This window comes from Desmodus rotundus, chromosome 7, assembly GCF_022682495.2.
Source record: "Desmodus rotundus isolate HL8 chromosome 7, HLdesRot8A.1, whole genome shotgun sequence".
Taxonomy (NCBI): domain Eukaryota; kingdom Metazoa; phylum Chordata; class Mammalia; order Chiroptera; family Phyllostomidae; genus Desmodus; species Desmodus rotundus.
This window is the reverse complement of record NC_071393.1, coordinates 16041481-16054270: the sequence shown is the minus strand read 5'-3', so window position 1 is coordinate 16054270 and position 12790 is coordinate 16041481. Positions and strand designations below refer to the sequence as shown.

Here is a 12790-nt window from a genome sequence, read left to right as displayed (position 1 = left end):
GTGTCTGTACAGTTTGGAGTAACAGTGGGCAGGACATGCAGTGGCTTTTCCACTGAGCCCAACGTACCTATTAACGCTGAAAGCAGTTAATCTGGAGAGTCGAATCCATATACTCGTGAGGGATGTGATAATAAAGGCTTAGTTTAATTGTATTTTTAAAACTTTTTATCTTTTATTTTTCATTATCATAGTTCATCTAGAACTTAATACCAGTTTTTTAAACCTTCATTTCTGTGTAAGACCGTACCTTTGGTTAGTTTCCTCTCCGTGCCAAAAAGATGAATGTCCATCTCTCATACAGTGGCCAGTGCCCAGATTTTATAGATGGTCAGCATGCCTAAAAGTCTGAAACTATATATATAGCAAAGCAGTTTAAAACTTAGATATATTTTCAAGAGAAAATTACCATTTTTATGTGGACACATGCACCAACCGGCCTGGTACCTTCAGAAAAATCATTGTTATCATTCAAGACAGACTTCGAGAACCCAGTGCCGCACTTAATTTGTGTTTGTCTCTGTCTCTCCCCCTCCCTTTGTCTTTCTCTCTCAAATCGATAAATAAATTTAAAAATATATTTGCTGGTTTTACATTTAAAGTTTTTGATGTGTAGAAAGTAACTTCATATTTTTAAGGATTTCTATGTCACATGACATGAATGTCTTTTGTGTTTAGGGGACTTGAAGAAATAAGCCTCTTCTTCCTAAAAAACTTTTTTTTTTCTTTCAGCTATTCCTCTACACAGCCGACTAGTTATGATCAGAGCAGTTACTCTCAGCAGAACACCTATGGGCAGCCGAGCAGCTATGGACAGCAGAGTAGCTATGGTCAACAAAGCAGCTATGGGCAGCAGCCGCCCACTAGTTACCCCCCCCAAACTGGATCCTACAGCCAGGCTCCAAGTCAATATAGCCAACAGAGCAGCAGCTACGGGCAGCAGAGTGAGTTACTAAGAGAGAAAACCAAATAAGAGTGATTATGTTTGGAGTTTCTGAACGGGGAGATGTTCTTTACCACTGTTGATTTTTGGACTCCAGGGTGCATCTTTAGGACGCAACATCCTGGGTAATAGCTTCAATGTCCCAAAAAGACTTTCTTCAATTTAATTGTTACTAGTATGCCTTGCAAAAAAAATAAAAAGAGTTTGTAACTGACTAGAAAAAAAACGGTTTGCACTTCCATCCCTGCTTTCTTTGGGGAAGTTATATGCAGTGAGTGAAGCTAGTATTTCTTGTGGCCTGCCCACCCCAACTCACTGACAGCGAGCAGGTAATTGTTGAAAACTACCGCAGTTTTGATAGTCATATAAATGCTATGTTTTGATTTTGTTTTGTTTACATCCATAAAGCAAAAAAGTCCTCCTCATGGAATAGTTTCATTTATGTGGAAAAGCCATCAAAAACTCAAACTGTCTTCACAGTTTAATCGCTACCCGGATTGCTGTTGGTTTTTAATTAAATTCCACTCATGAGCATGTCTTGTTATGACTCTGAAATGAGTTGTGCTACTTGGTGGAGCCCAACTCCTAGCAGTGTGCTAAAGCCCTAAAAATCCTGGCTCTGTTTTTGTTTGTTGAGTGTAGTTTTAAAAACAGCTTCCAGAGACATCTTAGAATATAGAGCCCTGTAAACTGTTGGCCAGAGGGCTTCTTTTGTTTGTTTGGGAGTGCTTTATTCTAGGCTAACTGTATTAAGATTACTTCAGCCTTGATGAACCAGCAGTTTTTGTTAAACTTAAAAGAGCCTATGATTAGGGGTGCGTTACCGAGTGTAAAGAGGATGGTGCCTTGGTTAGTGCCTTGCAATTGAGAATTCTGTGATTCCAGGAGAGCGTACAACAGGCAGTGGTATAAATGCTGGTCCATGGCTTACAGATGTGACTCTTTCCTCAGGTTCATTCCGACAGGACCACCCCAGTAGCATGGGTGTTTATGGGCAGGAGTCTGGAGGATTTTCCGGACCAGGAGAGAACCGGAGCATGAGTGGCCCTGATAACCGGGGCAGGGGAAGAGGGGGATTTGATCGTGGAGGCATGAGCAGAGGTGGGCGGGGAGGAGGACGCGGTGGAATGGGGTAAGAGCAAACCTTTTCTCCTTTTACCTAATTTTGTTTCATCCATAGGATTTTCAATGGAAAGAAGGGACTGAAAGACATAAGAAATTTATTTCTACATTTCCATGGACAATCTGTTGAGCCCAAGTCATCTTCTAAAACATGGAAATGTCATCTTTATGGCACAGATTAAGTGGCAGTTTGCTTTTTTTCCCTGCCGAGCGACTTGGTTGGGTTGGGGAGAACAAAGAATGGTTTCGACATTAGAGCTTTCAGTTCCCTTCATGGTTTCCAGAGGTCAAAAGCCTCTATGGGTAATAAACTTGGGATGGAACACACACAACCCTTCTAACAATCTAGGTTTTTAACTAATTGTCTCTGAATGGTTGTCTTGAAATACCTGGTGTATATACTGCAGAAAAGGAATGCAGCTGTTTTCCACAATGTTTGTCCCCAACTTTGTTTGTACTTGGAACTGTTGAACTTAATGCTGAAGATCTTGGTCCCATAGCCCTTGAACTCTATGGCCTGAGGTGCACTTGCTACACAGAAAAATTCATTAGCTTTTTGCAGAGTAATGTATATAATTAGTTACAGGATTACTCCTTATTGGAGATTTTAAGAAGTCTAAATCGGTTTGGCCATTTTGGTTGATGGCACAATCTGGTTTAGAAAACTTGGTTTAGATCAGTATCATAACCCTGCTATCTGTGCCTGCCCTTCCCCTCCCTTTTCCCACCCCCTCTTCCCTTTCTGATATCTGTACTTTGATGAAGGTGAGGTATACTGTTGGTGGTTAACATAATCCAGAAGGCTTAGTTCTGTGTGTGTTCTGTCCCGATATAAACTGGTAAAAAAAAGTTATGCAGAATGTTATATTAAGTATAAATTGGGTTTGGTGTCACTGTTGATGCAAGAAAAAATTTTAATTAAGATCCCTTTTTTATAGAAGTGGACTTCAAAATTAAATAGATTAAACAATTGATCTTTAACTTTGTATTAGCAAATCTGGTTACTGTTGAAAGATACTGATTGAAAATACTGTTTTGCATATTCTGCATAACTTTAAAAAGTCTGGTGAAATCTTTATTGGAAGAAACAATCATTTTACAACATGAAAAAAAATATGAATAATTTGGTATAAAGTAAAATCAGTCTTCTGATTTGGAAAATGTCATTCCATTATAAAGGTTTCACTTCTTTATGGATGTTTTAAAATAGACATAGACACTTGAAATTACTATCATCACGATTCTAATCACCTAGAAGTCTTAGTATTTTTCCATCGTGAAACCAATTTCAAATTTATTCATTTTAATACTTAAGAAGTAATCATTCTAATTTTGCTAGACATTGCTAGCAGAGGGGTCCTCTCTCTGGATGAGAAGTCTCTCCTGGAGCCATAGAAAAAACCATGGCTTCCCCTCAGGTTTTTCAACAGACTGCGAAGCAGTCAGTTGGATCCTCTGGGGACAGGACAGGGGCATTTCCCCTCCCCTCTTTTTTGTTGTGGTGTGGTGATGGTTTTCAGTGTCTTCTGCAGGTAAGGCGCTCAATGTTGTTAACATGCCCTTTTTCATTGCCTCAGTATTTTGATATTTTCATTGGCTGTTAAACGTGGAAAACTTTTTAACATGCTTTGTCGCATTTATATGCTACAGGTTACAAAGTGAGAGCCTTGTATACACCAATACTTAAAAAGTACCCGTACTCAGTACTCAGCCGGCAGCATAATGAAAAGTGGGACTAGACACGGTGTCCATATGGAGAGGAAAAATATACATAGAATATTTTTAACAAAATGTATTCATTGTATAAATGGAATCCTTCTGTAACTTTGGTAACTGCATACTTGTTGTTTGGTAATGAACCAGAGGAGGTATAATAATACTCTAGAATTGTGTAACATTAAAGTGTAAACTTTTGTGTTTAAAGAGAGAAAACATTTTATGGTGTGTACTTTTAAAAAAAAGGAGACAAAGCTGCATGCAACAGCTTGAAATTGTATATTCAGGTATTAAAGGTGCAATACTGGTTAGAAGAAGCTCAGGGCCTCCCACTGAGGAGCTGCCTTTATTTAACTTTAAAAAGAAAAAAGGCCCAATTTGTATCCCCTTCCCCTTTAAAGTACATAAGGCAGTAACTCTATCCTGCCACTGTTACTATTCTCAACTGATATGTCTGTAAAGTTGCACCCCCAGCCCAGTGAGCTTGGTATTGGTTGTAAATTCTCCTTTCACAGCGATTGTTAAATTCATTCGTGGCCTGAAATGTGTGGCTTTATGCTGAAGATTGGCTGGATGCGTCCTCTGGTGTGTGTTGTTGGCATTCAATGTTGTTGTCTCCTGCTTTTACTATACTGTGACTTGTTAGGAAGCCAGGGCCTCAGTTGGCTCTCCCCTGGGAGAGGTTGAGGGTGCACCTTTATGAACATTGAAAGGTTCATTACAGCAGTTGCCCCAGCTTCCTGTTCCTCTCTTCACTAAGCTCTCTCTGTTTTTCAGCTGATGGGGTGGGTGTTTGGGATCTATTTTTCCCCCTCATTTGCCAAGTATTGCACTATTAATACCAGCCCCCCGAAATGAAAGGAACCAACCACACTGGTGTGTACAATCAGACAAGCAAGGTTGTATATAAAGGAAATTTGAGCAAGCTGCCCTGAAGAAAGGCATAGTGACAAGATGAGAGAGATGCATTGTTTGGAGATGTGTTTAGCCAGTGCCCTTCTTCCCCACGAGCCCCCCCAAGGCTCAGAGCGGTACTGGCTTTTAAAGGGAAAGGCCTTCATTTCTTCGTTTATCCCCCCAGCAGCGCTGGAGAGCGAGGTGGCTTCAATAAGCCTGGTGGTAAGTTTTTGAGTATTACCATGGATAGTGTTTTAAAAAAAATACAGTCAGTTTTTAGAAAACTATAATTTTTTATTAGTTTCATAAGCGGTTTAAAGATGACCTATACAAGAGACTAATGGGTACTGCCGGCATTGTCTTAGGGGTAATACGGTTAACCTATGGTTACAAAACAAAGGGTAACTTGAAGTATTGAGCAACTGCTTCTGTAATATGGGGGAGAATACACTTTTAAAATTTGGTTTATTTGGAGGAAGAAATTTGTCTTAAATTTAACACTAATTTGGCACATAAGCATTGAGAGTGTATTTGGTTAATGGTTTAAAAGCAAACCAGCAAAGAAAAAACAAACCCTAGCAAACCTTTCACAAATGTTAAAGGGGCACTGCTCCATTTTAGCAGTGCGGGTCATTTTGAATTTAATGAAGCCCCATCAAATGGTGGTGTAGTAGATAGTTATGTGTGTTTGTAAGGTTTGTAGCTTGCAAGACGTGCACTAATAATATTTCCTATGATCTTTCCTGGTTGGCAGGACCCATGGACGAAGGACCGGATCTTGATCTAGGTAATTTTGAATTCGTGTATTTTACGTCGTACTTTATAAATGAATATAGCGCACTGCCCTGGCTGGCGTGGCTCAGTGGATTGAGTGCTGGCCTGTGAACCTAATGGTCAGTGGTTCGGTTCCCAATCAGGGCATGTGCCTGGGTTGTGGGCCAAGGTCCCTGCTTTGGGGGGGGGGGGGTGAAAGGCAGCTGATCCATGTATCTCTCACACATTGCTGTTTCTCTCCCTCTTTTTCTCTCTCTCTCTCTAGTAAAGTTAAGTAAATAAAGTCTTTTTTAAAAAATTAAGATGAATACTGTGTGTGTTTGTGTGGGAGAGGGAGAGAGAGAGTTCAGCAGCCTGATAGATTCTTGCTGTCACGGGCAGTTTGGAGTTTTCTTTATCAAAAGCATCTACTCATACTATGTTCCTTCACATACCCAAAAAAAGCCTTAAATAAAGTAAACCAGGAGTTCCGTGGCTTTCTTGTTAATGTGGTTGGTAGTTCTCATAGTTTATGGTGAATACCAGTGGGTAGTAGGGACCAGTTGGCTAATAAGCCCCTATACATACAAGACAGTAACCTGCCTTCTGCTTCTTTTCTCTGGAAGGCCCGCCTGTTGATCCAGATGAAGATTCTGACAACAGTGCAATTTATGTACAAGGGTTAAATGACAGTGTGACTCTAGATGATCTGGCAGACTTCTTCAAGCAGTGCGGAGTGGTTAAGGTAAGTTACAGTATAACCATGCAATCTGGCAGATCCTCAAACCACAGAACATTTCAAAGATACTGAATTGATGTTAAGAGTAGTTTCTGAAGTTGCCTGACCTTTCTTTCTGGATGTATTGTAGTTTGCTCCTTAACATACCCCCAAAAAGCCATTTTTTAAAGGATTTTATTTGTTTTTAGAGAGGGGGAGGGGAGGGAGAGAACTTGATCAGTTGCCTCTCAACACACCTGCAACCAGGCATGTGTCCTCACTGGTAATTGAACTGGCAACCTTTTGGTTTGCGGGTTGATGCCCAACCCACTGAGCCACACCAGTCAGGACAAAAGGCAGTTTTTTTTTTAAACAAATGCTAAACATGGTTTAAGCATATTTGATAACTCAGTTATAAGGCAGTACTATTCTGAGAATACACCAGGAAAACCAGAAAATAACCCTTAGAGTGTGCATATAGCAGGGAAGATAGTTAAAAAGGAATATCCATCCATAAAGCTCATAGTGGAGACAGCATTTCAGAATAACAGAATAGCAAGGCGCAGAGGTCCTTGGGCAGGAGCTTGCCTCGTGAACTCGGGGAGGCTGGTGTGACTGTAAAGTTTGGGTTTCAGCTACTGGAATGGAGTTGGGGTGGTTAGATGGGGAAGACTAAGAAACTGGGGTTTTGAGACAGGAAGGTAGGGTTCCTAGATCAGAAGCTCAAAAGTTTGGGAATCTTGTATTTCGTTTATAAACACATCGTAACTCATTCATACATTCCTTTAAAGACAGTTGGGTGGTTTCTAGGTTTGTAGTGTATGAGCCATGCTGCAGTGAGGTTCTCTGCGTACCCCCTGGGGCACGGGGCACTGGTTCCTCTGTTGTGCGTACAGTCCGTTCTTGTTCACAGTTGATTCTCTGGTCCTCTGTAGAGAGAGGATGAATGAGGGGGCGCAGTGTTGTCTTTTGTTGACCTCATGCTCAGCTGGGTGAGCACGTGTTACGATGCCACATTCTCCACATCCTCGCCAGTACTAGGAATCATGTCTTTCAACTTTTGCTAATTTGGCAGAAGAAAATGGAAATGGGGTTTTTCATTTTGCTTTTTCCCTGATTGCTTATTGTGTTATAACTGCATACCATCGTCTTTGAAATGCCTGTTTGCGTATTACACTCATTTTTCATTGGGTTATTTGTCATGTGTTGATTTACGAGGGTGGGCCCCTTGTAGTACAGGCTTCCCCCAGCTAGGTGAGTGTTCTAGGAACCCATCTGTGTCAGTATGCCAGCTGGGGTTTTGAGAAGCTGCAATCCACCTCAGTGAATTTTTGTTTTCTTTAAGACTTTTAACGCATTTGCCCCTTTCATGATGGGTAATTTACAAGCATACCTGCCCACAGCATATCGAGTGTTTGACAGTTTTTGACCAAAAATGGCATGACCCCCTATTTACCAGATCTCACCCCAAGCAACTTTCTTGTTTCCCTGGATGAAAAAGGTCCCCAAAGGAGAACGTTTTGCCCAAGTTGAAGAGGTGAAACAAAATGGCAGAAGCTCTCAAAACCTACGAGTTCAAAAACTTTTGAGCAGTGGGGAAATGTCTCGATAGATGTATTGCATCAAATGGAGAGTATTTTGGAGGAGACAGAAGTTTAAACGTGTAAGAATAAATACAAGATTTTTTAATAAGCAAATTCTAGTTTTTTGGGCGTCCTTCCTCGTGTTGGGTTGGCCAACAAGTCCGTTACGTTTTTTTCCATATGATGGCTCTAGTAGTGCATGCCATCTTTAACCCATTTGAAATAATTTTGTTACACTGTATTGTGACAGCTGCCATATCAACATGCATTTTTAAAAAAAAAAAAAAAACAAAATTGGTGAATTTTTGTGCAGCCATATTGATATTGAAGATGGAAGAAGATGCACAACATTTTTGGCATATTGTGCTTTATTGTTTTGAGAAACGTAAAAACGCAACTGAAACTCAGAAAAAAAAAATTTGTGCACTGAATGGAGAAGGTGCTGTGACTGATTGAATGTGTCAGAAGTGGTTTGTGAAGTTTCTTGGTACTGTTGACATTTTGGCCAAATTACTCTTTGATATGCACTGGGAGATGTGTGGCGGCATCCCTGGCTCCTACCAGTAGAAGCCAATAGCAGGAGATAGTGGACATACTCAAAATATCCAAATCAATAAGGTTATTGATGGGGGGAAAAAATGTCCTTTATTTTGTTTAGAAAAAGACATAGTGGGTGTTTGGCCAATCGCTTCTGTTGGTGCCGTCTGACTGCTGGTCCCGGTCCGGGGTGCAGATAGGTTCTCCCAGTTTGTCTCACCTTTTTATTAATTTTCTTCTGACGAACAGAAATTCTCGTCTGTCTTGTATGTTAATAATAACTTATTATAATTATTATTATATATTATTATAATTACTATGTCTTTATGCTACATCTTGATGATCTAGTAAAGCAAATACTCTGATTTGCTCTTTTTCTTCAGGAATGTTTTGTTACTTATTCATTGCTCTTCTCTGTGCATTTTGGAATCAGTTTATAAAGTTCCTTAAATATCCCAATTGGGTATTATTGAATCTGTAAGACGATTTGAGAATTGACATTTTTGTAATACTGAGTGGTCTTTTTTTCTCAAGAACATTGTATGTTCCTATTTGTCTCATAAAGGAGATTAAAAAATAGCTCATCATTCATACCACTCTTTCAGTCTTCATGTGTGTGTCCCTTAGGAAAACAGGTGTCAGTTACATATATATATATATATATAGCCATTGTCCCCCCCTTTTTATGCCCTATAATCAGGCTGTGAAGTATCACTAGATACATAAACAAATGTATAGATGGGACTTTGATCAAATGTGCATTTAATGCAAAATACACACACGAAGCCATATACTTGAGTGATGTGGCTCCTGACTTCAAGCCAGCTACATCTGGCGGTCGGCTGAAGAACTGGCGATCTGTCCCAGCTTTGAAGGAAAAAACTAGCTGTGTTGGACTTCCTCAAGAACGCTTTTAGCCGCACGCGCAGCCCTATGCGCTGTACTTAGTGATCTAGGGGTTACTTTTACTTACGCAGACTGTGTCTTGTGTAATGATATCAGTGCCTAACCACCTAGTGCCTAAGGGGGGGGTCCCTAAGTGGCGGCCGCCCTCACTGGGTGCCTGTAGTGTGTCACTCGTGATTCCACCACTCAGATAAATTAGCATCTCACTGAGTGTGTGTCTGTTTAAAGTTGTTGCTTTTTTGACAGTTTGAGAGATTTCTCTGAATTTCATGTGGACTTTTTTCCCCAAAAAATCTAGTATATTCTGATCACAGCTTAACTGTGCAATTTTATGCCTTAGATGAACAAAAGAACCGGGCAACCCATGATCCATATCTACTTGGACAAGGAAACAGGAAAGCCCAAAGGTGATGCTACAGTGTCCTATGAAGATCCGTCAACTGCCAAGGCCGCTGTGGAGTGGTTTGATGGTAGGAGCCCTAGTGTCATCAAGGGTGGGCGCTGGCATCCTTACCTGCCTACTCTGGGGTACATGGAGGGCCTCGTAGCAAATGTCACATGTGTCAGCTTGCAGGTAAAGAGGGTTTTACTAACATTTAACGCTATTAGGGCATTGTTCTCTGAAGTGCTTTCTAAGCAAGAATATGAGATGGTACAGAAAACCCCACACAGACATTTTAGCCTCCATACATTTAAGTTAAATACCTATGAATGGCCCCAACATTGATCCTGGAGTTTCACCACAGACAAAACCAGCAGGAAAGTGCCAAAGGACAGGTCCCAGCTCTCCTCTCTTCTCCACATGTTCTCCCCATCCCAGCTTCTTACTACCCTGTTCTGGACAAAGGTGCCGGTGCACACTTCACGCCCCACCCCCAGCTTACTTTCCTCTTTAGGGTAGAGAGATTTTAAGTATGTTCAAAAGGCTTTATGTGGCCTTTCCAGGAAAGCGCTGAGAGACTATGGGCAGGGCGCTCTGGTGCAGCAGGGCAGTGGGGTTGGTGAAAAGGGGTGCCCTAGCTTTGCTGAGCCCCTCAGGGAGGGAAGAATTGGTGGTTGGGAGTAATTGATATTCTTTCATCTTGTTCCAGGGAAAGATTTTCAAGGAAGCAAACTTAAAGTTTCTCTTGCTCGGAAGAAGCCTCCAATGAACAGCATGCGGGGGGGTATGCCGCCCCGAGAGGGCAGGGGGATGCCGCCACCACTCCGTGGAGGTATTTGCTGGGCACCTGCTCTGAGCTCTCTTGTACTGTTTTGAAAACCTTTCAGTGCACTTGTCTGTGAGAAACTTGATGTCCAGAGTGAAGACGGCCAATTAGAAATACTGAGAAGGGATGCAGAATCAATACTAGAGTGCTAAACGCGGACAGTAAAAGTTTGTGGGAGTAAAAGGAAGTGCAGAACATGGCCTGATTGGTCAGGGAGACTGAGCTCCTGGTAGAACACTCTGTCTGGGTGTCAGCCCTGGGGCTGTTGCATATATGCTGCTTTGGTCCTTCTGCCCATGTGAAACACTTGCCCTCACACAACTGCTATGGGGGCTGACCCTTGGACAACATGGGGTTGGACCCACCTCGCTGTCAGGGATCTGTGCGTTCCCAGCCATGTAGTTCAAACCCATGTTGTTCAAGGGGCAGCTGCAGATTGCAGAGGTAGGTGCTTGGGCCTGTGGGAAAGTGTGGGGCAGGTGAGGGGGTGATGACAGCTGTGGTCTCTGAATTCCCTCAGTGATACGTGTCCCTATAGCAAATCTGGTGCTATAAAGAGGTGGTGGTTCTTTCTTACTGCAGGTCCAGGGGGCCCAGGAGGTCCTGGGGGACCCATGGGTCGCATGGGAGGCCGTGGTGGAGACAGAGGAGGCTTTCCCCCGAGAGGACCCCGGGGTTCCCGAGGGAACCCATCTGGAGGAGGAAACGTCCAGCACCGAGCGGGAGACTGGCAGTGCCCCAATCCGTATGTACTTCTCTTGGCAAATTGATGGCCTGAGAGTGAGTGTCTCTACATCTTGCCCCATTCCCATTCGGAAGAGGAGGAGTGTTGGGTCCTCTCTGTCTGGAGGAGTGAAATGATGACCCATTAATCTGTTGGGTGGGGGGTGGCCTGATCAGTCATTTTCCAGCTTCTTCAGAACCTTCTAAAGGTCATAGTTCCACTGGACTCTATTATCCACGTGCACGTGGTTGTACAGACATCCTGCCGGATCAAACACCAGTCCCGTGGGCACATTGTTGCCCGAGGCTGTGGTTCTAAAGCCAGTTTCTGTGCACAGGCCCTCTTAATGGTGTCTGACCAGGACCCGCTGTTTATGGTGGTGTAGTGCAGTGTGTGCCTGCTGCCTGTCGCCTGTGCTTGTTACACCTCTTAGTTCAATTAACTGGTGATTTCTATTGTGATACAATTATATGCAGGGGGTGTGGAAACCAGAACTTTGCCTGGAGAACAGAATGCAACCAGTGTAAGGCCCCGAAGCCTGAAGGCTTCCTCCCACCGCCCTTCCCACCTCCGGGTAGGTATAGGTTTGGGGAGCGCTCCCTCCACTTCTTGGTAGTACTAAACCTCTTGTTAACTTGGTGGGTGTGGTAGACTGCAGCTGCTCACTACTAAAAACCAGGTCAGTGGTTTCAGTGAGTGCAGCCCTGGGCTCTTTAAATTCTGTCATCGCTGAAATAGTGCCCAACCCAGAGGTTCAGATCAAGTAAAGGATCTGCTTTGTTTCTGCTCCTAGAGAAGAGAGCAGACCCTAAGTTGCCTCTGGGGCATGTCCACAGAACCTTTGCATCCACCCACTCTGTCGAACCACTGATCTGTTCTCACCTGTCCTTTCCCTTACCTTAGGTGGTGACCGTGGCAGAGGTGGCCCTGGTGGCATGCGGGGAGGAAGAGGTGGCCTCATGGACCGTGGTGGTCCTGGTGGCATGTTCAGAGGTGGCCGTGGTGGAGACAGAGGTGGCTTCCGTGGTGGCCGGGGCATGGACCGAGGTGGCTTTGGTGGAGGAAGACGAGGTGGCCCTGGAGGTCCTCCTGGACCTTTGATGGAACAGATGGGAGGAAGAAGAGGAGGGCGTGGAGGACCTGGAAAAATGGATAAGTACGTGATGGCGAAAACCAGCTGTGGGCTACTGGGCACAGGGTGCAGCCCCTTTACACTTTTGGCTTTAACCCTGACCCCTTCCCCGGGGCCCCTCTCTGTTTTGCTTTGCAGAGGTGAACACCGTCAGGAGCGCAGAGACCGGCCCTACTAGATGCAGAGACGCCGCAGAGCTGCATTGACTACCAGATTTATTTTTTAAACCAGAAAATGTTTTAAATTTATAATTCCATATTTATAATGTTGACCACAACATTATGATTATTCCTTGTCTGTACTTTAGTATTTTTCACCATTTGTGAAGAAACATTAAAACAAGTTAAATGGTAGTGTGCTGAGTTCTTTTTTTTCCTTCTAAAGATGGTTGTTATAACTAAGACTAAACAATGGGAACCCCTTGTGAGCATGCTCAGTATCATTGTGGAGAACCAAGAGGGCCTCTAACTAACTGTAACAATGTTCATGGTTGTGATGTTTTTGTTTTGTTTTTTTTTTTTTTAAATAAAATTCCAAATGTTTATAAACGGTCA

At 42.9% G+C, this 12790-nt stretch overlaps 1 protein-coding gene across 2 annotated transcripts in view; it reads left to right on the top strand.

Moving 5' to 3' along the window:
* EWSR1 (EWS RNA binding protein 1) overlaps positions 1-12790 on the top strand; it is a 26402-nt gene extending 13612 nt beyond the window's left edge. Inside the window, exons 7-17 of one of the 2 annotated variants that reach the window (XM_053927783.1) lie at positions 730-941; positions 1892-2072; positions 4863-4897; positions 5430-5462; positions 6055-6173; positions 9513-9642; positions 10264-10386; positions 10963-11125; positions 11581-11678; positions 12008-12260; positions 12375-12790. In XM_053927783.1, coding sequence (XP_053783758.1) covers positions 730-941; positions 1892-2072; positions 4863-4897; positions 5430-5462; positions 6055-6173; positions 9513-9642; positions 10264-10386; positions 10963-11125; positions 11581-11678; positions 12008-12260; positions 12375-12414 — 1387 coding nt within the window. In that variant the 3' untranslated portion in view covers positions 12415-12790. Of the gene's footprint in view, positions 1-729; positions 942-1891; positions 2073-4859; positions 4898-5429; positions 5463-6054; positions 6174-9512; positions 9643-10263; positions 10387-10962; positions 11126-11580; positions 11679-12007; positions 12261-12374 lie in introns of both variants that reach the window. The other variant, XM_053927782.1, reaches the window with a different exon arrangement.